Genomic DNA, 27,438 nt, shown 5'->3' on the forward strand with positions numbered 1-27,438 from the left:
TTATTTTTCAAATTTCAATTATGATGATGGGTCATTTGCAAATATATGGAAAATATATTTTTCCTCTATGTCCTCATGTGTTATGGACCAAATCAGTTACTAAACTTTTTTCTCATAGTCACTAAGATTACCAAAATATATTTACATTGCCTTTTTTAAAAAAAGAAATATGTCCTCAACATTTTTGTGTACGACAATAATAGACTACAGCATTAAATTAACTGCATTTTTTTTAGTGGATAGTTTAAAATAATTTCTCACTTTAAGGATAACTGGAATATCCTTACATGTATTACCCATAAATATGTTATAGTATCCCCTCTGACTGACATTTGCATTATGTTTAGTAGAAATAAGAACAGGCTTGGGATTTCACAAAGATAATTTTTGTGCAACTGCTCCAACGAATGAGCATTTTATTCGTGGTATTTTGTAATATTACAACTTGGGTATGTTTGATTTATGTCAACAATGCAAGTAACCACTGGTTCTTAAATATGAAAACATATGACAGTTTCCTTTTTCATCTAACCATTTTAAATGGGTGCCTTTTTTTGCACATATCAAAGTTTTCTGTGTGCATGCAATATGTTTACAGTCCACAGAAAATGTGTGAATCATCCGTCCGTCCATTTTCAGCAACGCTTATACTACTCAGGGTTTCCACCAAGTCCTAGAACCTGTCCAAGGTGACTTCAGGGCAAAGGTTAACAAGACAACACCCTGAATATGTCCACAATCAGTCAAAGGACACGAATAGAGACAGACAACAATTTACACTAACAATCACACAGTCATTGAGTAAATATACTCGATTTAGGAATTGGGGAAAAAAAGAAATAAACAGGTAATAGTAAAAGCACAATGCTCTGTCATAACTTAAATATTTTTAAAGGTTAAAGTAATTAACATCTCATTCTATTCAAATATAGCAGAGAATAGCATGTGCAGATGAAGTGCAAGGTGAGTTTATGTGAAGCATAACAACAGAGCCTTAAATCCAGAATAAATTGATCTGAAGTTAAAATAAGTGTGGATACGTTTTTATGCATATTTGCAAAGTAAACTATCTTAACACAGCATTTTCTCCTGGGCAAATCTTCTTTAAAGGTGGTGCTCCTGATTCGTCCGATTCTTCCTGTAATGTGTAAAAATTGGTGACTTTAACATCTTAACTTAATGTCACTGAGGCTGCTTTCACACCTGTGGTCCATTTGACTTGTTCCGATTCAAGAGATACAGTTGTCTCTTTTCTGCGTGGATTTTCTCCGGGTACTCCGGCTTCCTCCCACATTCCAAAGACATGCATGGTAGGCTGATTGGACACTACATTGCGCTTAGGTATGAGTGTGAATGGTTGTTTGTCTCCCTGTGTCGAAGTCAGCTAGGTTAGGCTCCAGCACCCCCGTGACCCTACTGAGGATAAAGCGGTTCAGAAAATAAGATGAGATGAGGTGGATTCATGCTGAGTAAATGGGGACAGGTGTCATCACTCGTCAGCCATTTTACGTCTCAGTCAGGCTGTTCTGTTGGAAGTGAACTGAGACCAATCGATGCTAGCATTCTAGGGTTCACCCCTCTTGTTCAGTTCAATTTATTCATTCATTCATCTTCCATACTGCCCATCCTCAAAAGGGTTGCAGGAGTTGCTGTAGCCTCACCCAACTGTCTTCGGGCGAAAGGCAGACTACACCCTAGACTGGTCGCCAGTCAGTCGTAGGGCACACAGAGAGACATAACCACTCACACTGCCACCGAGTGGGAATCGAACCCAGATGGCCCGCACCAAAGTCAGGCAGAAGAACCACTGCACCATCAGGAGGCATTGTCCAATTAGATCAATCCTAAGGTTTGTTTTACTCAAAACAGGCTAGGTGTGAAAGTGCCCTAAGAATTTTTATTATGGTTACTTAATCATTTAAACCACAAAATATGCTACAGAACCTGTGTGTGTATCGTGCTCCGTTTTGGGTTTCCTGATGACAAAAGATCCTCCTTGATTAGTGTTGGAGGCTCCTCAGCTCTCTCCTGTCCAGGATGAATTGGATCTGGATTTATTAGGGTACAATTTCACAAATTAAGAGACGGCAGTGAAGATTGAACCCACAAAAAAAATTATGACTTAGTGCTGATACTGGGCCTTCAACATACCATCCACAGTTTCCTGACCTAGCATTGGTGGTTGCGAATCTTCGGTTCGGATGCTCGAAGTATGCGGTGGGCTGACCTGCTGTGAGCTGGAGTTACTACTGCTGTTATCCATTTTAGAATGGTAAACATCAGACAGAAAGCTCTGGTTGCTGTTTTCATCTGTAATTGAGATCACATTATTCACAGTGCATTGACTTAGCACAAGGGTTTGGTCATGCTGTTCTTATTATTATGTGTTTTCAGTATTTTTACAGGAAAAGCCATGACACTCACCAGTCAAATCTGGCAAAGAGTTAGTGTTTTCAAGGACTACATCCTTTAATCCTGTGGCTTCTCCACCAGTAGATTTGGTACGATAGATCTAATATTATAAGGGTAAAATATGAGTCACAAACACATAAACAGGGAGTTTCCCTATATAATGCGTGAGTGAAATGCACCTGCTTTGTTTCTGTCACTGGAACCCACTTGAATATGCGCAAGGATGTATCTCCAACTGTCACCCATTTTTTCTCCCTGGGGATTTAAGTAGTTTGGCTATATTAAGACAAACGCTAACAATGATCCGCTCTAATCGGCTGTATTTTATCCTCGACCTACAATAGATGCCGGTGTTTTCTGTAATGCTGTAACTAGTATATATCTCTAAGATTAATGTCCATACGGGGACATCGAAAAAAAATAGTGTCTATTAATGTCACCGTAAAACATCAACTGCATCTTTCTGTAATTAGTTGTGCAGCGCTGCAGCCATATTGACAGCTCTTGAAGAAAAAGAATCTCATTACCCCGCCTTCTTTTCGCAATCAGGGGCACCAATTGGCTGCAAGATACGTCAATCATCCAACTTTTCCGACTGAAGTTAGTTGAGCAACGTTGTAGCTAACCACCGACGCTCTGCTAAAAACACTCCCTCTATATGGCAAACTAAGCAGCCTACGTACCATTTCCGCACTTTCTCGATTGCAGCCAGCACCTTTTTAATGTCATCCTTAGCGCGACTGCGGGTCTCAGCACGGCCTGAACGTCCCGACATCTTGACGCTGATATGAATCATCTAATGATGCATGAGAAAAACTTAAGACCTAGCCCCGCTTCTTCTATATTACTGTACTCTCGCGAGACTTCTCCCACGAACCCTTTTCCAACAATCCCCTCCCCCTTTCTTCTTTAATCCACTATGACTATTGTAACAACTCTATTAAACGATGGGACTTTGTCACTAAATAATTTGACTAAAATATTACACTACACTTGATTTGAGTTGCATAAGCACATATTTAACAGACTGTGACAGAAGTCAAATGGCAAATATTGCATTTAAAAAATCCAACATTAAAATCAATAGTCCAAATCATCTTTGTTGTTTTGTTCATTTCAACAGTTGAAAATGAGAGATATATTCGACGAATATTCCAAATATATATAAAAATCTACATTATTAAATTAAAAAAATATGAACACATTAAAGTGTGCCTTAAAATGCCGTAATAATTGGCTTAGGTGTGTATAATTTATGTTACGGAAACAAACAATGATAAAAGCGCATAAGAAAGTATTTGGTAAGAAGGACAAAAAGTATCTTAGGACATGAAAGAGTTGTCTTTGCAAAACATTTTGTTCTTTGGAATAGCCATCGTTGACCACAACTCCTCTAGTATGATAATATCACCTCTCCCAGCTTCAAAATGGAGGTATTATTAGTTATTTACTACTACATATACATTCATACAAATGCATAGGCTTCCGTATAAAAATGTCCAAACAAGGGCAGTGGCATGTAATTTGTACAAATGCAGCAATTTAGAAGGCCAAGGGAGACTTTTCTGAGTAGTGACTATTGCTGTTATGTTGAAAGTCTATTTGTGGGAGTTTCCGATTGATATATATACGATTTGTTTCATTGATAAAAGCATGTAAATACCTATATTTTCCATAATTGTCAAAACATTAGAGTCGGCCAATGTTTTATTTACTCATAAACCGGCCTGTTACTATAATTCAATCAATTTGTTGTTTATATATGTTTCCTGACGATGGCAGCATTGAGTTATGTAAAGGGAACCTGGCACTATGCTGTAATATAGAATTCTAATCTCATTTTCTGAACAGCTTTATCCTCACTAGAGTCGCGGGGGGTGCTGGAGCCGATCCCAGCTGACTTCGGGCCAGAGGCCGGGGACACCCTGAATTGATGGCCAGCAATCGCATGACACGGGGAGTCAAAAAAACATTCACGCTGGGGGGAAGTTAGAGTGTCCAATAAGCCTACCATGCATGCTTTTGAAATGTGGGAGGAAAAAGGAGAACCCAAAGAAAACCCATGCAGGTCTGGGAAGAACATGGAATTTCCACACAGGAGGACCAACCTGGATTTAAGCCCTGGACTACAGAACTGTGAGGCCAATACGCTAACCACTGAGTTGCCGGGCCGCCAATAAACCTCTTTTAATTATGGTTTTTGTTTGATTGCCCTTTGGATGTAGACTTTTTGTTATTTATTTAGGTGTTGTTAATGACTTTTTTTCATAAATGATAGAGCAAATAGAACATAGTTTTCTTTTTCATAGTTTTATGTTATTAGGAAGTGTCCCAACGAGACAATGGTGACCAACATTAAACAACAAAATATAGTCGTTTAGATAAAATTATGTTTTGCGTTTATGAATTCATCAAATATTGTCCAATGAGAGGCGCTTGAGTGGGTGGGGAGGGTTTTCCCTCCAGCGAGTGGCTGCCAAGACTGGGAGGAGTTTTCCCGTTGCTAGCGGCCAAAAAAAAACTTAGCGGCGTGTCCGGTCAATGAATTTAAAAATGTGTACGTACTATATATCCTTATTTTCACAATATTAAAATAACAATGAATACACTGTAGTATTATTCTGACTATTCAGAGGTCCTACACGTGTGACACTGTCTGCAGGGAACAGTTATCGGGCAGGTAGGAATTTGTTAAGTGACCAAGTGATGGTTCAATTCAGTATTTCCGGTGATAGACTATTTAATAAAGTAAAGTTGTTAAAAAATAGCAGAATTCAATTTAAGGACGGTGTTAAATTGATTTTACTATTTCGTTTTCTTTGATGACCAACGTGTGTCCTAATTATATGGATTGAGCATGTCAAACCCTTTTAACAATGGGTAGCAATATTCACTCAAGGGCTAATGGATTTTATTCTGAAATAACACAAGTGAGAAGAAGTCGCCGTGGCACTGTATTATGACTGCCTGTCACTGACTGTGGGTGTTATTTTACTGAGGCCAAATGGTCCTCTGAAGGGAACGCCGATTAAAGTCCGGCATGGAATTCGCTCCGACATTCTTAATGTAGCTTTCCTATTTTTACACGAGAGTTAACCAACTGTTTTTTTTCCGATCGTGCTTTGCCAGTCTGTCACAATGGATCGAGTGAAAAGCTCCATGCAGCAAGTACCCAACGCCATCCCGAAAGTGATTCGACGCACCGGGGGCGCTAACAGTCTGGAGCTGGAGAAGGAAAACTTCGAGAGAGGGCAGGTGTGTAGTTCAACATACAACATATTTTCTTGCCGCATTGAAAATACACCCGGATTGACGATAGTTATAAATGCAAAGACAAGGCGCCTGAAATCAGACAGGATCTGCTTATGAAAATTGATTCTGAATTGTATTTATGGCGCAGACTTTCTGTTGCCATCATGTCGTCGCTGTACTCAGGCAGTCACTATTGTGTGATCAGCAGATACCAAAGACTACCCACAACAAAACAGCTCTTGAAATGTAGGTCATTGGCCTGCCGAATTCAGATAATTGTGCTGTTTAGCCTACCAGCTGGATACCAACCAAACAGGAGCTTTGTGTATGAATTTTCATCCTTACTACACCAGAATCCATGCCAAGTCAGACCTGCATTGTCATCGAGCAAATAAATGAACATATGCTCTCCCAATGAAGATGCAATGCAAAGACGGATGCTTGACTTAAATGCAAACTGGTGTTCAGCTATAGATCCTGATGGTTCTTGCCTCCCCCCATTACCCTGGCCCACAGACCAGGCACGGAGACGGGTTTAAGTAGGTCAAATTATAATCAAGGCGGCCAAATTGCTGTAATAGTAATGTTCTGATTATAGACACCATTTCGATGGGGCATTTCAATGTAAGGCAAAGCTCTAAGGTTCACCCGTGTATGGACTGTCATCCAGTTGCTGCCCACCTCTCAGTAAGACAGCAACAGTACGGATTAGAAGGATTGTATATTCCAAGCCACACATGGTCACTAGGTCACTGTCATGCTCCTATGTCACATTCTGTTGGAATAAGTCCATCTATTCGTCTTCTACCACTTAATCTGTCTATGGTCACCACTGAGTTGCAGTCTTAAATCAACATAGCATGCATGTTTTTCTACTTTTTGTGGAGACTCGTGCAAACATGCAGAAACGTCAGATAAGTGACTTGAACCTGTGACTGCTCACGTGTCACTGTACCAATGAATAAATAAATTCAGCATGGAACAACCTCAAATTTGGTTAATGATATTTTTTTGTGACTACTGGGATTTTCTTACATCAAGTATTTTCTTCTGCCTACCTTCATTGAATAAGACGTGGTATCCTTGTTTTTTTTTGCTGTTCAAATATTATTATTTTTGACTGCTTGTTGATATCTGAGGTTAGACAAGTGATGGCAGGAGTAAATGAATCAGGTTTTTTTGACTTGGCAGAGGATCAACAAGAGATAATCCGTCTGATCTGTTTTGTTCTAAAGCCTTCTAAAGCTGTTGGATAGTTGATTTCACCTCTTTATTGTACAGCAAATCTCTGTGTGGTTTAAATCCATGCTTTTCCTGCCAACTTATCTCTGAGGCATAGAGTTTGTTAACGCTTTTATCATACGTTTCTCATTTGGTACAAATTCTCCACATATAATAAAAGTGATTAAGAAAATGTTATCAGTCATAAAAATGCATAACTCGAGTTCTAAGAATTCAGACTGTTGTTGACCAGATTTGAGACAGAATGGTAAACAATAGCTGCTTGTGTTCCATGAGTAGAAATACAAAACTGTTCAGCATTGTTATTCTAGTGTGCAAGCCCACACTGGGATTGGCATTATCATGACAGTCCAACTCTTTGTTAATCATTTTTGTTTCGGAAACTTGTGATACAAATTCAAAGTTGATTACAGAGGTTAAATGAATTCAGTTGGTGTGCTAGAGATTAAATACAATAGCTTTAGTTAGACTTAAAATAAAAGCATTCTTCACTTAAATTTATGTCCCGCATGACAGAAACCCTCAAAATATTTTTTAAAGGTGTAACAAAAGGTCCAATGTTGATTTGAAACGAACTCTTTTAGCCTAATTTTATAGCTTTTGACTCTTTAAAGAGCAGGTAATGTAGTCAAGTGGTTAGCGCGTCAGCCCACGCAGTTATGGGGTCGAGGGTTCGATCCCTGGTTGGTCCTCACTGTGTGGAGTTTGCATGTTCTCCCTGGGCTTGCGTGGGTTTTCGCTAGGTACTCCGGTTTCCTTCCACAGGCCTGATGCCCTTGTGAGGATTAGCGGTTTAGAAAATGAATGAATGAATTACTCTTTAAAAACACAATTAATTACAGTGATTTGTTTCTGTGTAAAATCATTTAATTATAATTATTAATAAGACATATTTTCCATGTTATGTACAAGCATGTAAATATAGGCACTTGTGATGTTATTATTGCTTTTTGTTTGTTCTTTAAGTTGGAAATATTGCTTCACCCCAAGAATGCAAAACAGCTCCATGAGCTATTTTTTATTTGTGAACTAGTATAGGTAGTAATCTTTGGACAAATGAGCCATAATTAAAGGTTATGGAAGGCTGAAGTTCCGCGTCTGGGCTATGCAAAGTAAGCCGCTAACTGACATCGCATAGTTTGTTGCATAATTAAGGCCTTAAAATTAGATCACCACCTTTCTCATTTTTGTTGTTATTATGTAAGCAAGTATGTACCGTAAGTCATGGCTGGGTGTATGTTACATGATCTTATTTTCTTCTTATATTCGGGAAGACGCTATGGCACTAGTCCCCAACTTTCATTGCGACTCATTCTTATTTGTGCTTGAATCGGGTGTAAAAAAAATTGTACATGTCATTTATCAAGATGATTTAATTTTAATGATTGCTTTGTGAATAAGTTTGGTATAATCACATACTTGCACAAAGTAAGAGTCAAAGAATAAGGTCTAAATGTACTGAGACAGCAGAAACACATGGCAGTGATGTGGCCTCATTGCACTGACTGGACACAGAATAAAAGTGCTGTGCAGTGGCAGGTCAGTTTGTGCAACGAAGTGATTTGTCCCTGGGGAGCGAAACAATGGCTTTGCCTTGCAGATTGTTTCTATCTGTGCTTGACACGGATGTTATGCAGAAAACTAGAAAGACACACCAAAATAGATACAGTGGTACCTCGAGATAAGACCTTCATTTGTTCCTGGACTGAGCTCGTATGTCGATTTACTCGTAACTCAAATGAACGTTTCCCATAGGAATGAACTAAAACAAATTAATTTGTTCCAAACATCTTAAAAAAAAAAAAAAACTGGATATTGTTTTGGAAAAAAACATTTGTATTGGTTGTAATTTACCATTTATTAAACTAAGTTACAAATAACTAGTGGTTTAATTGTACTAAAATGTGTCTAATAGTATTAAAATTAGACAGATTTTGCAGAGGGGGAGAGAGAGAGCGAGAGAGAGAGAAGGGGAGGGGCTTTTTGCACGGCAACGCGCTCGTAACATAACAAAAAAATTAAATCAACTTTGATTACTATGCAGACACACTCAAAAATATTTTTTTCTAACCTTACACTAAACTTAATTCTAATTTCGTTTTAAATTTGTATACCTTTCTTCACCCGCCTTGGCTCTGTTTACCCCGCCTCCACCCTGACTTTCAGATGCAACCTATCGAGGGTTGTTTGCTTTTATCTTCTTCCCTTTCAAATATTCCCAAAATGATGCACACAAATGTTCTCACGATATTTCATTTTTAGGAATGACTCGGGTGCTAAGGATTACCCAAGAAGGAATTTATTCTGTTTCAAAAATGCACCCTCCACAATGTGTCCAATCACGTTCCTATCCTTTTTACACAAACGGGTGAACTTGATAATGCTCTATCCTGAAAATACATTCATTCTATGTAAGTCCAAATTTTATTATAAGGGAGGCACAACTGAAGTTAAAAAAAATATCAATGGAAAAAAATCTTGATGTAAATGTAATCTTAATACAGTATAACAAACAGTGTCCTTATTTGCCCTGAAAAAAAAACTATTTTAACACACTATTTTCAAGGTTAAGGGTCTCAAAGAAACCAGATGAGGGCATCAGTCACCTAGAGTTGCTCTCATACTATGAATTGACTTTTTGTTCCTCAAGTTGGCTCTCTTACACAAACAACAATCCAACAGCTAGACAGAAATCACGTAGCTGCTCAACCGTTGCTATTACTTCATACTTTTAGGCTACTTTGTCAAATATACCTACCTGCTTACACATGAGAACTGACAAGAAAAAAATCATATTCTTACTACAGTAATCCCTCAAATATCACGGTTAATGTGGACAAGATATGGCCACGGTAAATGAAAAACCGCAAAGTAGGATTAACCCTATTATAACTACTTTTTTTCTTCAGTGCTAAGTCCTAGTAGCAAGCGGAAGACAGGGGTGTGGCTTCCGCTTACGAGTTTTAGCGTGGATTTTCACATTTTTATGAACATTAAAAGATAAATTAATACATTAATAAAAATCCCCCCAGCAAAAAATCTGCGATGTAGTGAAGCCACCACAAAAGCTGTGATATTCGAGGGATAACTGAGAAACTAATGTGTAGCTAGACCTGGAATATTTAAATTTTAGTGTCACAAATATATTTGTCTCGTAAAATAAATATATTTTAATTTAGGCTGCAGAAAATGGCTTATATTTCACACACATATTTGTGTGTGATTATGATGCATATCATTTGGGGACAGTTTCCAGTCTGGATGTTAGCAATAGAAGTACATTTTTTTTCCTCTGGAAGCTTGCTTTGGAAGCCGCAACTGTCCCCTTCCTATCTTTGTCTGACCCCTGATTGCCCACGAACCCATGTTTGAGAACCCCCCAGTTGGAGCTATCCTATTCTGCAGCCTCCAGTGCTGCTTTTGTTTTGAATAGAAGTGTGTTATCTATAATCTATATTATCCTTATAAAGCGTGATTTATGGGTATGTGAGTGTGTGTATGTTATGATTCTCTCGCTATGTTTGTCCAAACCGTGCAACGCAGAGTTAAAAATAAATAAATTATGGTGGCCAGAAACGGCTGGCGGATCCTAATAGACGAGTGATTGAGTTTCTTCACCTTCTTTAAGTGTGTAAACGCAATCTTTTGTTTGTTAAACACCAATTTTTCAAAAGAGATTTTTAAATTGTGCAACAATTGCCTTTTGGTTCTAAACAAGCAAGGGGACCGGCCAAACCAGCCCCCCTTGCTTGTTTGCAATATAGCAGGACGAAAAGTGAGTCTTGTTGGCGAATAGTAGGTGATTATGTGCGGCTTTTTGGTGGCGCTCGTCCTCCAGACACCGCCGCGTAACCCGGTCGCGTGTTGTGTTCAAGTCCCGGTTAGAGAATTAAGATCGCGGAGAAAGAGCTGGGACGCTAAAGGAAGGAAGGAAGTGGGGACAGGGGAGGCATTTTAATACCAAATCGGGACACATGTTGAGCTAACCTCGCGCTCCTCCACCTCCCCCTTCTTCTCCCAAAAACCCATTTGTTGCCTCAGCCGCCTCCCCGCTTCTCGCGTCCGGATCAAGCCAGCGGATCTTCGGCCCAGCCAAGAGAAGGGAGGGGGAAAAAACATGGATCTCAGTAAAATTGTAAGTGCTCAAAAAGGTAGTAAGTAGCATTTTTGATTATATTACAGACTGCAAACGGTGATGATTTAAGGACTGATACGTTGCTGTGTAAGTCGTAGAAGGTTTTGTCTGTACAAGTAGCGACTTGTTGTCTCCGTGTGGCTAAACGTGCCAGTGAGTAGTTTAGTAGTATTTTGATTGTAGAGCGAAAGGCATGGGGGTCCGTTTCATGATCAAAGAGCGATCAACTGCTTCAGTTCAATGCAAAAAGAATTGCTCGTTGCGATCAAGAAGCAAACATCACATTTTCATTTTTAATCATGATGTTTTGCTTCGAGAACGGTCTGTTTTGAGATGGAAGAGGCATAAAAATGCACTTGCTTGTGTAGTTTGTGATGTGAGGAGGAACCCTGTCAATAATAAATGGATTGTAGCTCTTAGTACCATAGCAAATAACGGGAAAATACGTTTGAATGGAAATCATCTCTTAAATGTGTCAACATGTTGTAACTTGCTTATAAGTGAATCCAGATTGAGTCTTCTTGTGTGTAAGAGTGTAAACTTTAGAACATGATATACACAGCTGGATTCAAGAGTTTTTTTTGTCATGCACACACCTTAAAAATGGTTAAAATGAGATGTAATTATTTGAGTTACAACACAGATTTCAACATAGCCTCTCTTAAAGGCAATAGAAGTAAAGGAAAAGAAGGCATTACATCTAGGCTTTTGAGAAATATTCATTCATTTTCCGAACCGCTTTATTCTCAGGGTTGCAGGGGGTGCTGGAGCCTATCCCAGCTGACTCCGGGCCAAAGGCGGAAAGGGATGGGGGTGCACAGAGACAAACAACCATTCATGCTCACACTCATACTTGGGGGGGAATGTAAAGTGTCCAATCAGCCCACCATGGATGTTTTTGGAATGTGGGAGGAAACCGCAGTACCCGGAGAAAACCCATGCAGGCTCGGAGAGAACCTGCAAACTCCACACAGGTGGACCAACCTGGATTTGAACCTAGAACTCCAGAGCTGTGAGACTGATGCGTTAAGCACTGAAATGTAGTTACTTGAGTTACAACATAGATTTCAACAGAGCCCTTTTAAGGCAAGTAAATTGGAAAAAGGCATTACGTCTAGGCATGTGAAAAAAATATATTGGAGTGTAAATGGGGAAAAACTTGAGGTGTGACTTAAGGCGGTAAATGATGCGATGGAGACAAGTGGGCCGTGTTCTTAATACACTGGAGCAGGTGCATGTAAGAAACAAGACCAAGCTTTCATTGGAAGCATAGATGAGATGTGCATGTCTGATGATTTGGGTTTGCTGGGAGGTGAACGCACACCTAGAACAACACCTTTTCTATTCTTTTCAATGACCCCTTTTGTAAATGTGTGTAAGTAGATGATACTCTGTGATGTCAAATATTGGATACATAGAGTACCCCATGCATGGTTGAAAATTCATATATATATTTTTTTAAGTAAAATATCAAGTGTGGAATATTTACAGAAATTCAGATGTCTTTTTGCTGGTGTATACAATGACAAAATTAGTACTTGCTCTTGAACATGATGCTTATTTGAGTAGTAGTATATGTTGCATCCCGTTTCCTCATTAATAACATACTTGGATTGCTGTTTATAAATGTATTGGATTGCTTAGTGAATGTATCTTTCTTTTTTTAAATTTGTTCTATAATTATATATTTTTTGTATTTACATTATTTTGTGAATCATCTTAAATATTTGAAATAAGGAGTGGTATTTGCAAGAGACATTTAATCAGGTTTAGTGCAAATTCTATGTAGGTTAATAGTTATGTACTTGCTAAAGTTTAGGTCTCTAGTTGCTCAAGTTTCCAGTACAGATTCTTCTCCATTAAAAAAAAATCACGGTAATTAAAAAAAGCAGTGTTCACGTCAAGTAAAAAAAAAAAAAAAAAAATTATTATAATATTCAAGATTGGACAACAGTCTCTTCCTGTGGCTTAAAAAAAACGGAATTAAAAAAAATATATTTTTAGCCAACTTATCAAGTGTCTTCTAAGTCAAGTACCAACACATGGATGTTTTAATACCAGCTCAGGTTATTGAGAGAAGTTCCGAACACTAATGCAATACTCATTCTCAAGGTTTTCCTTTGTGGTTATTATTGTTTTGGTTGTTGAGCTTGTCTACAGAAGTTGTGGAATGAAAACAAGTCCAACAAATTGTTGGTCAGGGTAGGAGTAACAAAAAAATCCCACTTTAATGATGAAATTACTGGTGGGTTGGGGAGCGTGGGCCCCTAACATTATGCCCACTGGCACCAGCCAAGCTTCGCATTAGTTTCTCATTTCACTGTCCTAATACTCACTCCCCAGCAATGGGCCACTTTGACCCTCGGAAAGTTTCAAAAGCAATCATTTGAAAATGTTACCACTTGCAGAGATGTACATAAACTTTAGAAAAGTATAATACACCTTACAATATAGTACATATGGAGTTTGCATGTTCACCTGTGTGGGTTTCCTCCGGGTACTCCGGTTTCCTCCCACATTCCAAAAACATGCACGGTTGACTGATTGGACACTCTCAATTGCCCTTAGTTATGACTAATTGTTTATTTTTCTCATTGAGCCCTGCGATTGGCTGGCCACCAATTCAGGGTGTCTCCCGCCTCTGGCCCGGAGACAGCTGGGATTGGCTCCAGCACCCCCTTGACCCAAATGAGGATAAAGCAGTTCAGAAAATGAGATGAGATAGTAATCTTTTGCTACCTAATTAAAGCATTGCTCTTTGTTTTTATGAGGAATCATTAACAAAACAATGAATTCATAACAGGTGCTTAGACCACCTTTATTTCAGCAAATACATGTTTATGTAGCAATAATAAATATATTTTGAAAATACAATTTGCAAGCTTGGAGGAAAGTGTCTAGTGTTTGTGCTGTTAGCTTTAAATTATGTTAATAGTAATGGGGATGTCCCAATCACATTTTTCATTGCATGTGACTTCGACTTTGAGTCACCTTATTTTAAGAATATACCGATATCCAGAAAATGTATTAAGTTGGGGGGAAAGTACTATTTCCAAGTGTATTTTGTTCACACAATTTGAATAGAGCTATCGCAACGTTAAAATCCAAATAATGGGTGATTTCAACAAAGTAGAAAGAAAAGTCACAATTCCCTTTTTTCAAGTTGTGCAGCACCAAAATAAGGTTGTGAACAAATTGTTTCAACAAAGGCCTGAGTAGGTAGCTTCATTGAGCTGCACAGATGTTCTTTTTTAATGATGTGTCCACATGACATCAGCTTTCCTCCCAGGAGTACACACTCTCGAGCCCAGCCTTTGCTTTAGGCTGCAGAAAGACATCCCATTAGCGGGGGGACATAAACATGCCACATGGGTGTAGTAGGTCTAAGAGTTTAATTACCGTATTTTCTGGACTATAAGTCGCACCAACCAAAAAAAAATGCAGAATTCCGAAGGAAAGAAACACAGGTCACATTTTGTGGGGGAAATATATTTGATAAAATCCAACACCAAAAACACACAAGTCTTCTTGAAAGGCAATTTAGAATAAAATGGAGAACAACAGGCTGAATAAGTGTACGGTATACTAACATTACATGAATGACATGTCTGGTAATGTCAGCAACGACCTGACATATTATGAGATATTCAGATAACTACCATAAAAAAACATGCTAACAAGTTTACCAAACTATCAGTTTCACTCCAAATCACAAAATCCAATGAAATTCTCATCCTCGGGATTACTTTTAAACCACTCCCCATACTCAGGAGGTAAATAATTTCACAAATAAATTGCACCAGAGTATGAGGCGCACCCCCAAACTATAAAAAGAAAACTGCAATTTATGAACCAAAAAATACGGTATGTTGAATCTGGCATCGAGCATGTTCCCCTATCTATAACTAGTGTCTCCTTCCTTCTTCCACTTTTGCTCACATTTTTGACCTCAACTGGCAAACCACTATTTTTTTATGCATTTTTAAAATGCTTTTGAGACTTTGTTCGTCTTGTCTTGAATAACCAAATAACTTTTAAATTGGTTTACTGTGCTTACTTTGATCAAATTCAATAGTCCTCGTTAATTCGCAGGTTGTAGTAGGTTTAAAATGTGTGGCAAAATTGCAGAATTTCCTGTTGTTATTAACCTCCTTGAGTTTTTGTAAGGGACTCTCAGTTTGGTCAAGTTTTCCAAAGCTGACTGTTTTCCACCACCTTCCTCTTCGTCGTGCTAGCTTTTCAAGAGGTGAGGAGTGACGTTCTAGGATAACGGATGTTATGATCGGATGCAAGAAGTAAAATGCTCCTTACACAAGCAATACAGGACTCTTGTTCTTTAGAACGACTTTCTAAATGAAGTCCTTGTTATTTGGAAAAAAGCTTCTTGGCCTCGATTTGCTTTTTCTATTGCTTTTATTTACTTTGGTATTTGTTTGTGCTTGTGACGCGTGTTCTCTAAAGCTTAATGTTCGGAATGACCATGCATGTTGTAACAAGAAATGGGGTGTGGTTTGTTAGAAAAAGATTGGCTTTAATTTTGAGCCTGCTAAATTTAGCCTTGGCCTAATTGAATCATACTTTCAAGGAGACACAGTGCTGCTTGTCTTGATGAAGAGTTTTAACTATCACGTGTTTTCACAAATTATCTGGGTTTTTGCGGTTTCCTTTTTATTATTAGTTTTTTTTCATCTTTACTTATGTAGATCTTTCTTTACTTTATTTGTCTTTTGTTAACAGAAATACTAATATGACAGAGAGATTGTTAATTGAGAAATGCAGAAGGGGTTGGATTAAAATAAGCCCATAATGAGTAAATTCTGTTATAATTGTCATTAAAATTGTTATTATCCTAATTGTCATGTTGCTTTGTACATTTTTTGATGGCTTTTCTTTGTCAGTCTGATGGCCAAGTGGCTAGTGTGTTGCGCCCTCAGTTGTGGGTTCGTGGGTTTGATCTCAGGTTGGTCCTCACTGTATGGAATTTGCATGTAATTCCTGGGTTTGCACGGGTTTTCTCCGGGTACTCCGGTTCTCTACCACATCCACAAAACATGGTTGTCTGTCTCTTAGTGCCCGGTGATTGACTGCCCACCAATTCAGGGTGGCCCCTGCCTGGTGCCTTTCGTTATCTGAGATAGGCTCCAGCACCTCACACGAACCTAGTGAGGATAAGTGGCTTAGAAAATGAATGTTTTTTTTCTTTCTTCTAGTGCATGTCCAAAATACAGCATAAAAAAGCAAACAAAATGTTCTGAAGTGGACAATTTTAAACCAATGTATTTTTAATTGTACATGCAGTATAATTTTTGATGAGCCAAATATTATTGCAGGTTTGCAATCGATGTCGTATGATATATTTAATGATACTGTTCTCACCAGTTTCGATGAGGCATCTGCAAGCCATGTGAGAGGGGTTTGTCGAGGGGGGGGGGGTTGAACACACTTTTTTTTTAGCTTGAGAAGCAGAGCAGTGTAGTTTTCAGCAGAAGCTGGGGAGGAAATGGGCAGTGCAGGGTGTGCCAAGACAGGAAACATGACGGAGCACTTGTAAAACCTTTGAAACCCCATTCATATGTACACAATTTCAAAAGAAAAACCTTAATTTGAATGAAGTAATCGTCTCATCTCACTTTCTGAACCGCTTTATCCTCATTAGGGTCGCAGTTGGTGCTGGAGCCAATCCCAGCTGTCTCGGAGCCAAAGGCGGGGGACACCCTCATTGAGATACACTGGGTGTTGCATCACTTTAATCGAAAGATCAATAAATATATGCATCAGCAATTAACAATAAAAGGCAATTTTCAATGATTTGTTAAAAAATGTGATCATTATTTGATCATTATTAGGCAAGCTTTTGACTATTGACAACACAATAAAACAAGTCGGTTTGCGTACTTACACTTACTACTATATCAATATGAGCACAAGTGACTCACACTGCAACTCCGTGATTGTTTATTCCTGTGTTTGCACATGTGTAGGTTTGTTTACAAATCATGGGTCTCTGGCAAAATGTACAATTTGAAAAGGAACCGCACCAAAACAGTCCAGACCAAATGTATTTTGGCCAAAGAAAGAGAAATATGTACTTTGCTCTTTTGGATACGCTTTATGTATCTTTGAGAAAGATACTGAACTTTTATGCCGTTCCCATGTCATCAGTAGTTAAATGAGGATAGGGTATAAAGTCAAAGTTTTGAGTGCTGTGAAGCTTGGAACATACTACTATGAAGACCCGAATAATAGTAGGCACTGGAATAATAGTAGGGAGTGGAAAATTCCAAATGAATTAATAATAGTAGGCACCGGAATAATAGTAGGCAGTGGAAAATTCCAAAAATAATGAATATTAGTAGCCACGAGATAATTAGTGTCTAAACAGATTCGATGCATAGAATTAAAGCTACGTTAGTAAAAACAGCACGTGTGCTTTACACGTAGAAAGTTAATGACATAGAACAATGTTGCTGCTGCACGGACTTAATTGGGCAAAAATTAATAATCGTAGGAACCCGAATAAGAATCGTAGGCGTGTGAAAATTTGAGTTGAAAAAATAATCGTAGGCATACGAGTATTCGGGTCTTCATAGTATACAAGTCCATTTACCAAGTTCATTGCTTGATTATTTTTTTTAATCTGCTTTTTTTCAACTGAATTAGGAATAAAAGAAATGCAGCGAGACATAAAATCATAAACTAGAAAATTCATCAATTTAAGTTAATAAGAATAAATCTTGCATATTTATCCACAAAAGCCAGAGCTCACCTCTGACTGTTTTTTCTGTTCACGTGAATTTGTCAGGCGGGCAGTCGGTTTCAATGTGAGGAGCTAATTGACCATTGATGCCAGTCAGCCTCCTCAGCCAATTCAAGGAGTCCTGGGCAGCTGCCTCTCTCTTTCAACACCAAGTACAAAGTCTCACTGTGGACTAACTGGGTCATCCTCTTGTGGGAACTAGTACCACTGGGATACTGTAGGATTGTAAATGAGAAAAAATGGGTGGTGGAGATTGATTCAGACTTTAAACACACGAAAGTGATAACAGAAAATGTTTTTGTGTGTTTAAAATCAACTGGTACAGTGGTCCTGAGTTTGTGCCTCCTCTTATGTTACTCTGGTTTGATTCCTGTCCTGACCGCTCGCATACTGACAGAAGCAGACTTGGGCCATCTGTGGGAAGGGAGATTATGAAACAGGCCCCCCGTGTGCTCTTGACCTCAGCCGTCATACAATAACTACAATGTAAATTGACAGAATGCCATTCATGATTTATTTTCTCAGTTTAGCTTTTTTTAACAGTTAAAACAACCTCCCTCAGTACCTCCTTTTCCCTGAAATATATATTATAATTATATATTTTTTTACTGGAGGCAGGAACTTTCATATAAGAATCGTGAAATTGAATTAAATTATATTGAATGCTTGTCATTATACAAATATAATACGATTTAAATCTTTCACCATGTAGTGCACAAAAAACAACAACAAACAAACAGACAAATAAATAACCAATGAATAAAAAATGAAAAATAAGTTTTCAAGGTGAACGGCCTTGTTTCAGGTCTTAAGTCCAGGATGAGTTCCATGGTTTTGGAGACGTTCAGCGCCATGTTGTTGAGAGCCCCACTCGCAGATTCTATGGACTCAACAACATACAAACATATTTAATAAATAAATAGTAATGATAAATAAATATTAATAGATGGATAAGGGGTTAACATAAGTAGTATACATAGTAGTCAACATGGATAGGTGCTACAAAGTCACTAAAGTGGCTAGCAATAAGTCTTGATTAGGTTCTAGGTGTAGAACTCGTGTTGAATATGGTGACAGCTGTTGGGAAGAAACAGTCCTTGAGTCTGTTTGTCTTGGCTGTTATCGCTCTGTAGCGCCTTCCAGAAGGCAGCAGGTTGACGAAGGGGAATCTGGCATGCATATTGTTTTTTATGATGCTCTCTGCCCTTCTAAGGCACTGGAATGTGTAGATTCTGGACAGGATTGGTAGGGGGCTGTTGATGATATTTTGGGCTGTGTTGAGCACCCTCGGCAGCCTTCCTGTTGCATGGGCGCACACAGAAATAATTACATATTTTCCATCTCAACAATAATTGGAGGACAACATTATATGTAATGGTGGGCATGGGCATTCAGATTGCAGTTTGAAGTGACTCAAATCTTTCCCCCCTCGAACTCTTCTTTTGTGAAATTATGAAAAGTCCAACAGGGTATCGCACAAAATACAATGATTCTTGGGGTTCCTTGCAAGAGTTTCAGACTTTGACAACAAACTGGACACGTGCATTCATCGTTCAATACATGGACAAAACGTTCTGGGCGGGGAAACAGATGTATACGAGGTCACGAGTGATCACTTACTTATGAGTTTGAATAAAACAATGAAAGTGTGTGAACCTTCCAAAAGTTAGGTTTGTTAATTAACTTAGTTTCTCACCCATTAGACTGTGAAATCATATAGCACTTAAGTATTTGGTGGACATAATACAGTTGAATGGGGACTTAAAAGATCATTGTGTGAGATGGCATGGATTTGTCTTTCCGATTGGATCCTGGCCAAACAGTTGTAATCCAGGTTGTTACACAGTATTTAAGTTTTAACCTGAATCTAATGGCAGAAAAGAAAATAATCTTGAAGATCGTATCTGTTTTACAATGAGTTTAAAAATAAAGCTATAAAAATAATTGGGATTTGGGATCAACGCCTCTGATCTGAACCTAGTCTACAGGTCTTCTCCAAATCTGTCCTTTCTGGAATCTCTGATTTTAGGCAATGATTGATTGGGGAAATCAAGTCAGATAAATGTTTGGACTGGTTGTTGTCAGTTTTCCATAATTAATGAATTCAGAAAAGAGCCTTCTTAAGCCTGTCTGTGACCTGTTGCTTCAAATACCACCTTTGCAGAAAATAGGTCAATCTTTCACTCAAACCTCATTAACTCTCATTCTCTTGACATCTTAAAGGTGAATTTACTTTTGTGATTAATTCAATTCTGTGAAGTTGTGAATTGCACCATTTAAGATTTTAAATTGTATACATTTTGCCTGATTTCCATATTTTCTTCCTCGTCCTCACAGGCAGTCAGCATCAACAAAGCCATCAACACACAGGAGGTTGCTGTCAAAGAGAAGCATGCTAGGAATATCCTTATATTTTGTGTACCTCATTAGCAGTGAGGCTAAATTATTTTATTCGGAGTAAACAAATCTGATCTTGAAGTAGTTTAATAAACCTTTATGGGTAGACAGAGGGATAAAATGACAATAGGCAAGGTCTTTTTTGTATTTTTTAAGGGCATGTTGTTTCTACACCAACAATGGGAAAACAACAATTCATTGTATCTGAGACAGACAATGATGGAATAAAAGATTAAGGCATTCAGTGCAAGTAGAATGAAGAAGGTAACAACTAAAAGTATCTAAATTGTTGTGTGCTAAGTAGAATATACTGTTGTGCGTTAAGAACATTGTTTACTATTGTATCTGTACAGTACAGTTATGCATTACATACTTCATATACAGAGAAATAAATTATTCGGAAATCGAAGGTGTTGCTCCTTGACTGTGTCACCTTGCATCTTGGGCACTCATCATGAGAAAGGCGCCCATACTTTCTGGGCAGCAGTCAATCGGCTTCCTCTCTCCAGCAATGCAGTCCTTTGCTGGAAGTTCTGTCACGTCTTCCACAAACTGCTACGAGACGGTCATTCAAACGTATGTAAAAGCAGAATTACACTAGCACTGTGTTTGCCACTATGCATTTTAGTAGTTTTTTATTTTGTTTAATTGCAAATCTTATATAATCACTTGTTTTATAAATGCTGACTTTTTTCATTCTCTAATTTCCTCTGTTACTGACAACATTTTAGGTGATAAAGGATTCCATGAGGAGTAAGGCTGATTTGACAGATATGAGCAGGATGTGGGTAAGGAAGCACACACAATAGTCTGTTTCCATCACAGAATACTGACACTAGTAAACTTGTGAAATAAATGTTAAAAAGTGATCAGTGGAAACGTTTGTGTTGATAATATAAAAAGAATTGTCCGCATGGGTGAAAGACAAGTCTAAAGTCTGATATGAAAATGCACATAGAAACATCTGACTTCCAAGATTTTTATTGATAGTTTTAGTTCTTCATCAGTCTAACTCATACCCAACGTAATGCGATTCCCATTAAATGTTTTTAAATGGGAAACAAGCCATTTAAGTTAGTTTATTTGCTCAACTAGTGAAGTTGGAAGAGGAAAGATTCACTTTTCCCCCAACTGAGATGACTAATTTTGAGTTGAATTTAAGACTAATGGTGTATAATTTACAGTTGAGTAAACTGAGTGCCCTCTTAGTAATAACATGAGCTTTACTATTTTTTATAAATCTGGATGTACTTTTATTTCAGTTTTTCTTTCATGGTACTGATGGTCGTTATACCTAAAAAAAATGTTGCATTATTCAGGGGCATATAATACTTCCCTCTCTTCTGACTCGGGAAGGAATGAGGGTACTTGTTTACCATATTTCGACTCTGCCACCATTCTCAGAGTTGAGCTATTTTCACGGTGAAGAGATACAAAGTTAACGGAATCCCTTTATTTGGCTGTAAAGCAGGAACACGTAATATTTAGGCTTAGTATGATAGTTGTTCTACCTTATTCGTGGAAATTGCAGGCACTATAACATTTAATTAAAACCTCACCTGTGGGTTTATTGTGACATTTTCAATTTCCTTTTATCCTTTAACCTCTAAAACCCAAACTCTTGCAAGGGAGGCATTTTTATTATCTCTTTGATATTTCGGCTAATTGGGACCTGATGGATGTAAAAACAAAGAATAATGAATGATGTAGTTTTTGAGAAAAATGATGTCCACATCATAAGTGGACACCGGGCCCTTGTTTAGTCAAAAATTTAACATTGTAGTCTTGTGACAACCACAAATGTGACACAACACACTTGGAAACCACGTCCTAGGAAGTTTAGCATTTTTATAAACTTCCTACGAACATTTTATACTTTTTTACCTAGCCATCTGACCAAAAGTTTATTTCCTTTTGTGATTCGGTCTCTTGTGCTTTCAGGGTCACCTAAGTGAAGGATACGGAAAGCTTTGCAGCATCTACCTCAAACTGCTGATCACCAAAATGGAGTTTCACATTAAAGTGAGTTGGCATAGCCTATAAAACTTAGCCAGACTCCCTTCATCACTCATTATCTTTTTCTCTGTTCTTTTTTTATTGACATAGTTTCTCTGCAGGGGAATGGGTGGGTCGTAAAAAGAACATCCCAAGTGTGAAATTAATGGTGTCCCTAGGAGTTATAAATGAAGCATCTATAAATGGCACAACTGAAGAAAGTGGAAGAAACTTTAATGTATAATTATGATAAAGTTTTCAGTTTTTTTTTTCTAAATTCAGTTTTCTATTTAGCATGAAGAGTTGGAGGATGGATATCATTTGTTGTATATAAAATGACTTCAGTATTGAAACAAAATGTCATGAATTTGATCAGGACATCCTAGAAATGATTACAGTGGTACCTCAAGATACGAGCTCAATGCGTTCCGGGACTTAGCTCGTATGTTGGTTTACTTGTGACTCAAACAAATGGGACTTTTTGCATGGCACTGCGCTCGTAACATAACAAACAAATTTAAATGCTCATATATCAAAAATTTTCTCGAATCTTAAGATAAATATTTGCTCAAAGTTTTACTCGTATCTCAAATTGGGTGTATGCCGGGGCTCTCGTATGTCAAGGCATTACTGTACCAATATTTTGATATTATTGTCTGTGGTGTGTCAAACAGGTGGTTCCAATTTGCAGAACTATCATGGCATTTACTAATTTAATGCTGTTTCTATAACGTAAATCATTAGACAACACATTACTAATTCAGCAAATTTTGAGCAGGATTGTCAGATATAGCATATTTCATAGTAACATGCACTCACACGTGTGTGAGAAATTGTTCGTTTGTCACTGATAGATGGCAGTGTGACACTCATGCCATTTGAGCGCCCACCTTATGTGATCATCTCTTTCAGAATCCTCGGTTCCCCGGCAACTTGCAGATGTCAAACAGACAACTCGAAGAGGCCGGAGAGAATGACGTCAACAATTTGTAAGTAAGGCAACCTGACGCTTCACTTACACATGTGATCAGCATTCATGTTTGATGTGTCAAACATATTGCAAGTATTATTAAATTCCAGTTGTCAACTCTTTGCCGTTATAAAACTTAAACAATCTCAATGTTGTATTGTCACATCATGCAACTGTATCAAGTACCGTTTTTTAAAAAACAATAAGTCGCACGAGCTAAGAAATGCACACTTTTTTATCAGTCAGCTTTTCTGGAATCCCGGGGGTTAGTTTAGCTAAAACCAAGAACAAACATTATACATTACACTAATAAGAATATGATATATTATACACAAAGAGAAATAATATCATTTATAATTTAAAAAAAAGGATACAATATATTTTATATAATGATAAAATTGAGTACAAGAGGTTAAATAGCTGTCTATTCACAGAGTATGATAAGATCATGTATTTATACCTAACCTTGGTAATATATTCTAAAAAGTGAACCATTTGATCTAAATATTTTTTCCACGGCAGGGTTAAAAAAAAAAAAACTTGATTGTTTTTGATATATCACCTTAAGATGAATAGATCAATATTGCTGCTGTCATATTGATTTAGATAGATAGCTACAGACTATAGATGCTAGAACTCTGCTTGTCCTCAGCACCCTTTTTTTATTGTCGCATGCAGGTTGCAAAATCAAATATTATAATGACTGTGTTCATAAAGCCTTCTCACCCTGCCTGTTAGTGGCAGCCCAGAGCGAAAGGGTCCCATGGCAACATGCAATACAACGGAGGCCCTGTCGGGGTGACGTAGCCGCATCCAGGAAGTAGGCAAGCCAAGCACTTTTTTCCCACGCAGGGATGCAGTGATTTTTGTCTTTTATTGTTGCACAAGAAGGCTCCAACGTCGCTCATTTTTAGGAGGGGGAGTGTAGCAGACCTGAAAAGACCCTACTAGCTTCAGGGAGAGTTTAGCAGAGGGGTGTCAAACTCGGTTTGGAACGTGGGTCATAATAATGCCAACTAGATCTCATATGGGCCATACTAGTTTATTTTTTGGGCCCAAAAAGTTCACTTGCCGCAAGTGACGGTGCAAGAATGCCCAATTCATTTTGAATGTGAGGTTCCCATCAATGGCACTGAAAGATGAGCATCCACAGACAGCTTAAATGAATTGGACAGCTGTTGTTTTCAGTGGTATGCAATGAGTTAATTTGTCTTTTTTTTTCCACTTCCATTTTATGGTAATTACAGATCACCTCCGATAAATTTTGTATAATTTCCTTTTGATTTTGATTAGCTTTCCGGTATGCTTCTTGTTAGTTTGTCAGTTCCTGTTTATTCTTTAGGCATTTCCAGGTTATTTCCTGTTGGTTTTCGGGCATTTTAAGGTTCCATATGAACTCATTGGCGCTGTTTTAATGGCAGGGGACGAGTGTGATTGCGAATAGGAAATTGAGCAAAGTCCAATAGTGCATGCACTTGATTACATAAACTTCTGGTTTTGCACCGCCATTGTTGGAAAAAAAACACTTAATTCTGTACCTTGGGATTGTCAGGAACTGACTCAATGTGTATCGTGGATCGTGTGGTAGTACCCAAACGTGGGGACATGGAGTAGCGTGCACTAACAAAAACTTTAATGACTGGCCGATCCTAAAACATTTTTTTATTTCAACAAATATATAATATATATTTAAATATATTTTCTTATTTAAATCCTACAAAATCTAATAACAAAATAATTCAAAAATAAATACTTTTAATAATAATATAAAATAAAAAGATTAATTAGAGAAACATGGGTCACACCTGGGTCAACACAAGACACCAGGCAGGAGATACACCAGGGGTGGGGAAATGACAGGTGAATTCAATGGACAATCACAGGGAGAGGTCACACGGGGGGAAAAAAACATAACAAAACCCGTCCCTAACAATATGGATGTGTTTCAGGCAAATACATATTATGCGATGCTGTTCTGTAAAAATAAGACTATTTTGTGCAATCTCTCTGTGTCTTCCCCCAGCTTTCAGTTAACAGTGGAGATGTTTGATTACCTGGAGTGCGAACTCAATCTCTTCCTTGGTGGTAAGTTCTTTTAGACTGGCAAGCAATCAGCTCTGAACACATATTCACTAGGGCATAACGTTCATGCATGGTCAGACAGGGCAACAGAGTGATAGAGTTTTAATGGTGTACAAAAATAGAAACTTTTACCATCAGACAAGCGATGCATCTCATTGAGTAGTTACAGACTGTTGTTGTCAGGGTGAGTCATAGGTGAATGTTTCTCATAGTACATGGACATGGTTAAAAATAGGCTCTGGGATCTGAGCTGCAGGAGCTGAGAGGAAATGCTGCAAAAGCTGCTCTGCTCTCTTATGACGGAATCCAAGGAAATGACAGTCTCTTTTTATCTTTTAATCTTGGCTTTCAGTCTACATTCTGTGAATAGCCAAAACTCCATCTTTAATGAAGTTGCAATGCGGTATCAGTGTTTCCCAACCTTTTTTGAGCTGTGGCACACTTTTTTTTCCATTGAATACATTTTAAGGCAAAACCCCAGCTCAAAATTTTCTCATTTGAAACTAGGTTGCCTTGATGAACAACATAAAGTCATTCGCATCATGGTTTTATAACCAGGAATTGAAGAAATTCCAAAAATGATTACACTGTGAGTAAGCCACTTTTCCTGATTTTGACTAAGTGTCCACCCAGCTCACCTGATCTTCCACTAAGTACGAGACACTGTTTTTGGTCGTGTCCGACTCTAAGGCTTTCTCCACTGAGCGCAGCCAATCTGCAGAGGCCGTTCCCTGGTTGATTATAAGGTTACTCTTGGTCCACGAAAAAATTGGAAGAGCTTTACTGGTCTGTGGAAGGCTGAAGTTTGGGGACTGCTGCTGTAACACATTTAAAAAAAATCTAGGACAATTATGTCGTTTGTTTGAACAATGCTAAACTGAAATTTGGCAACCAAGGACACGAAAAGCTTGATGGGATTCTGGAATTGTTTCCCATTCATTGTTGATGGAATGGATTCTGGGAATTTGAATGGCTACAAATATGTTAGGGTGGCCAGGTCGCCCGAGTGGTTAGCACGTTGGATTCATAGCTCTGGCGTCCTGGGTTCAAACCCATTGCCCATTGTGTTCAGCTGTCGTTTCTCCACCGCTGGTGTATTCCCTGCTTGCTCCCTTGTGTGTTTCCCAGGTGTTCCTAATTGTCTCGTCAATCCATGTCTGTATTGAAACCCCACTGATTGTTATGTCATCCGCCGAATGGTCTGCTTTTGTTTGTCCATGTCATGTTACCTCGATCCCTGTTCCATATGCCTCGTGCTGGCCACCAATTCAGAGTGTCCCTGCCCTCTGGCTCGGAGTCAGTTGGGATGGGCTCCAGTGACCCTAATGAGAATAAAGCGGTTCAGAAAATGAAATGAAATAAGATCCTCTTGGTGTGTTTATCAGTATTCAACGCTTTCGATAATTGGGGCCATGGAGGAAGAACACAGGGCAGGTCCTTTCATTATTAGGCATGGTGTTATGTTACCCAATAGAGTTTGGATGCGCTCCCAATGCTTGATTTTATTTATTTCGTGGTATGTACTGGTACCCTGGATTCCTTGCACATCCAAAAGACATACTTGCAAGGCTGATTGGATGCTCAAGTTTATTCATAGTTCTGATTGTGTGTGAAAGGTTGTTTTTCTACATGTACCTTTACATTAACTGTCAACAAATTCGGAATATACAGGAAGCATCCATCCCATGGCTCACTCTAGTGAGGATAAACAGTACAGAAGATAAATTATTTATTTAAAAGATGAATTTTAGACTCGGGATCAAATGTTTGCCGTTTATTTTTCAAGTATTCACGCTTATATACCATACACAACAGAATCACATTGTGTAGTTACAGTAAAAGTCTAACTTACTGTAAAACCAGAGAATTATTGATGCATTTTAAACCCTTTTAGAGATTCAGTAAAATTGCACCCAACTGGAGTGTTGATGAAGCAATATTAATGAGTAATGTTGTAGGGAGACAATATTGAAATATAAGTTATTAACAATTATTTGTGTTTTGTGCCACACTTGTCCAGTATTCAGCTCGTTGGATATGTCTCGATCAGTGTCAGTGACCGCTGCTGGCCAGTGTCGCCTGGCCCCACTTATCCAAGTCATCTTGGACAGCAGCCACCTATATGACTACACAGTCAAGCTGCTATTTAAGCTTCACTCATGTAAGTACACATAACTACTAATCAATCCGTTTAAT

General features: G+C 38.3%; 2 protein-coding genes across 3 annotated transcripts in view; one reads left to right on the forward strand and one right to left on the reverse strand.

The window, feature by feature from the left end:
• Nucleotides 1–381: 381 nt before the first annotated feature.
• bcl7bb (BAF chromatin remodeling complex subunit BCL7B b) lies at nucleotides 382–3,278 on the reverse strand. Of its 2 annotated transcripts, none has more exons than XM_077723418.1 (6): nucleotides 3,096–3,278; nucleotides 2,592–2,667; nucleotides 2,425–2,512; nucleotides 2,170–2,310; nucleotides 1,945–2,048; nucleotides 382–1,138 (listed from the first exon to the last, which is right to left on the reverse strand). In XM_077723418.1, the coding sequence occupies exons 1-6, from the start codon at nucleotides 3,206–3,208 to the stop codon at nucleotides 1,067–1,069; spliced, it is 594 nt and encodes a 197-aa protein (XP_077579544.1). In that variant the 5' UTR covers nucleotides 3,209–3,278; the 3' UTR covers nucleotides 382–1,066. The 2 variants fall into 2 exon arrangements, with proteins under 2 accessions (XP_077579544.1, XP_077579543.1); XM_077723417.1 differs by having other exon boundaries at nucleotides 2,152–2,310; nucleotides 3,096–3,273.
• A 2,087-nt stretch (nucleotides 3,279–5,365) lies between these two features.
• Nucleotides 5,366–27,438, forward strand: part of hip1 (huntingtin interacting protein 1) — a 38,501-nt gene continuing 16,428 nt past the window's right edge. Inside the window, exons 1-8 of the mRNA XM_077722780.1 lie at nucleotides 5,366–5,667; nucleotides 20,136–20,199; nucleotides 20,629–20,771; nucleotides 20,927–20,983; nucleotides 22,137–22,217; nucleotides 23,103–23,179; nucleotides 25,184–25,245; nucleotides 27,263–27,403. Coding sequence (XP_077578906.1) covers nucleotides 5,551–5,667; nucleotides 20,136–20,199; nucleotides 20,629–20,771; nucleotides 20,927–20,983; nucleotides 22,137–22,217; nucleotides 23,103–23,179; nucleotides 25,184–25,245; nucleotides 27,263–27,403 — 742 coding nt within the window. The 5' untranslated portion in view covers nucleotides 5,366–5,550. The remainder of the gene's footprint in view (nucleotides 5,668–20,135; nucleotides 20,200–20,628; nucleotides 20,772–20,926; nucleotides 20,984–22,136; nucleotides 22,218–23,102; nucleotides 23,180–25,183; nucleotides 25,246–27,262; nucleotides 27,404–27,438) is intronic.

This window comes from Stigmatopora nigra, chromosome 8 (assembly GCF_051989575.1).
Source record: "Stigmatopora nigra isolate UIUO_SnigA chromosome 8, RoL_Snig_1.1, whole genome shotgun sequence".
Classification (NCBI taxonomy): Eukaryota; Metazoa; Chordata; class Actinopteri; order Syngnathiformes; family Syngnathidae; genus Stigmatopora; species Stigmatopora nigra.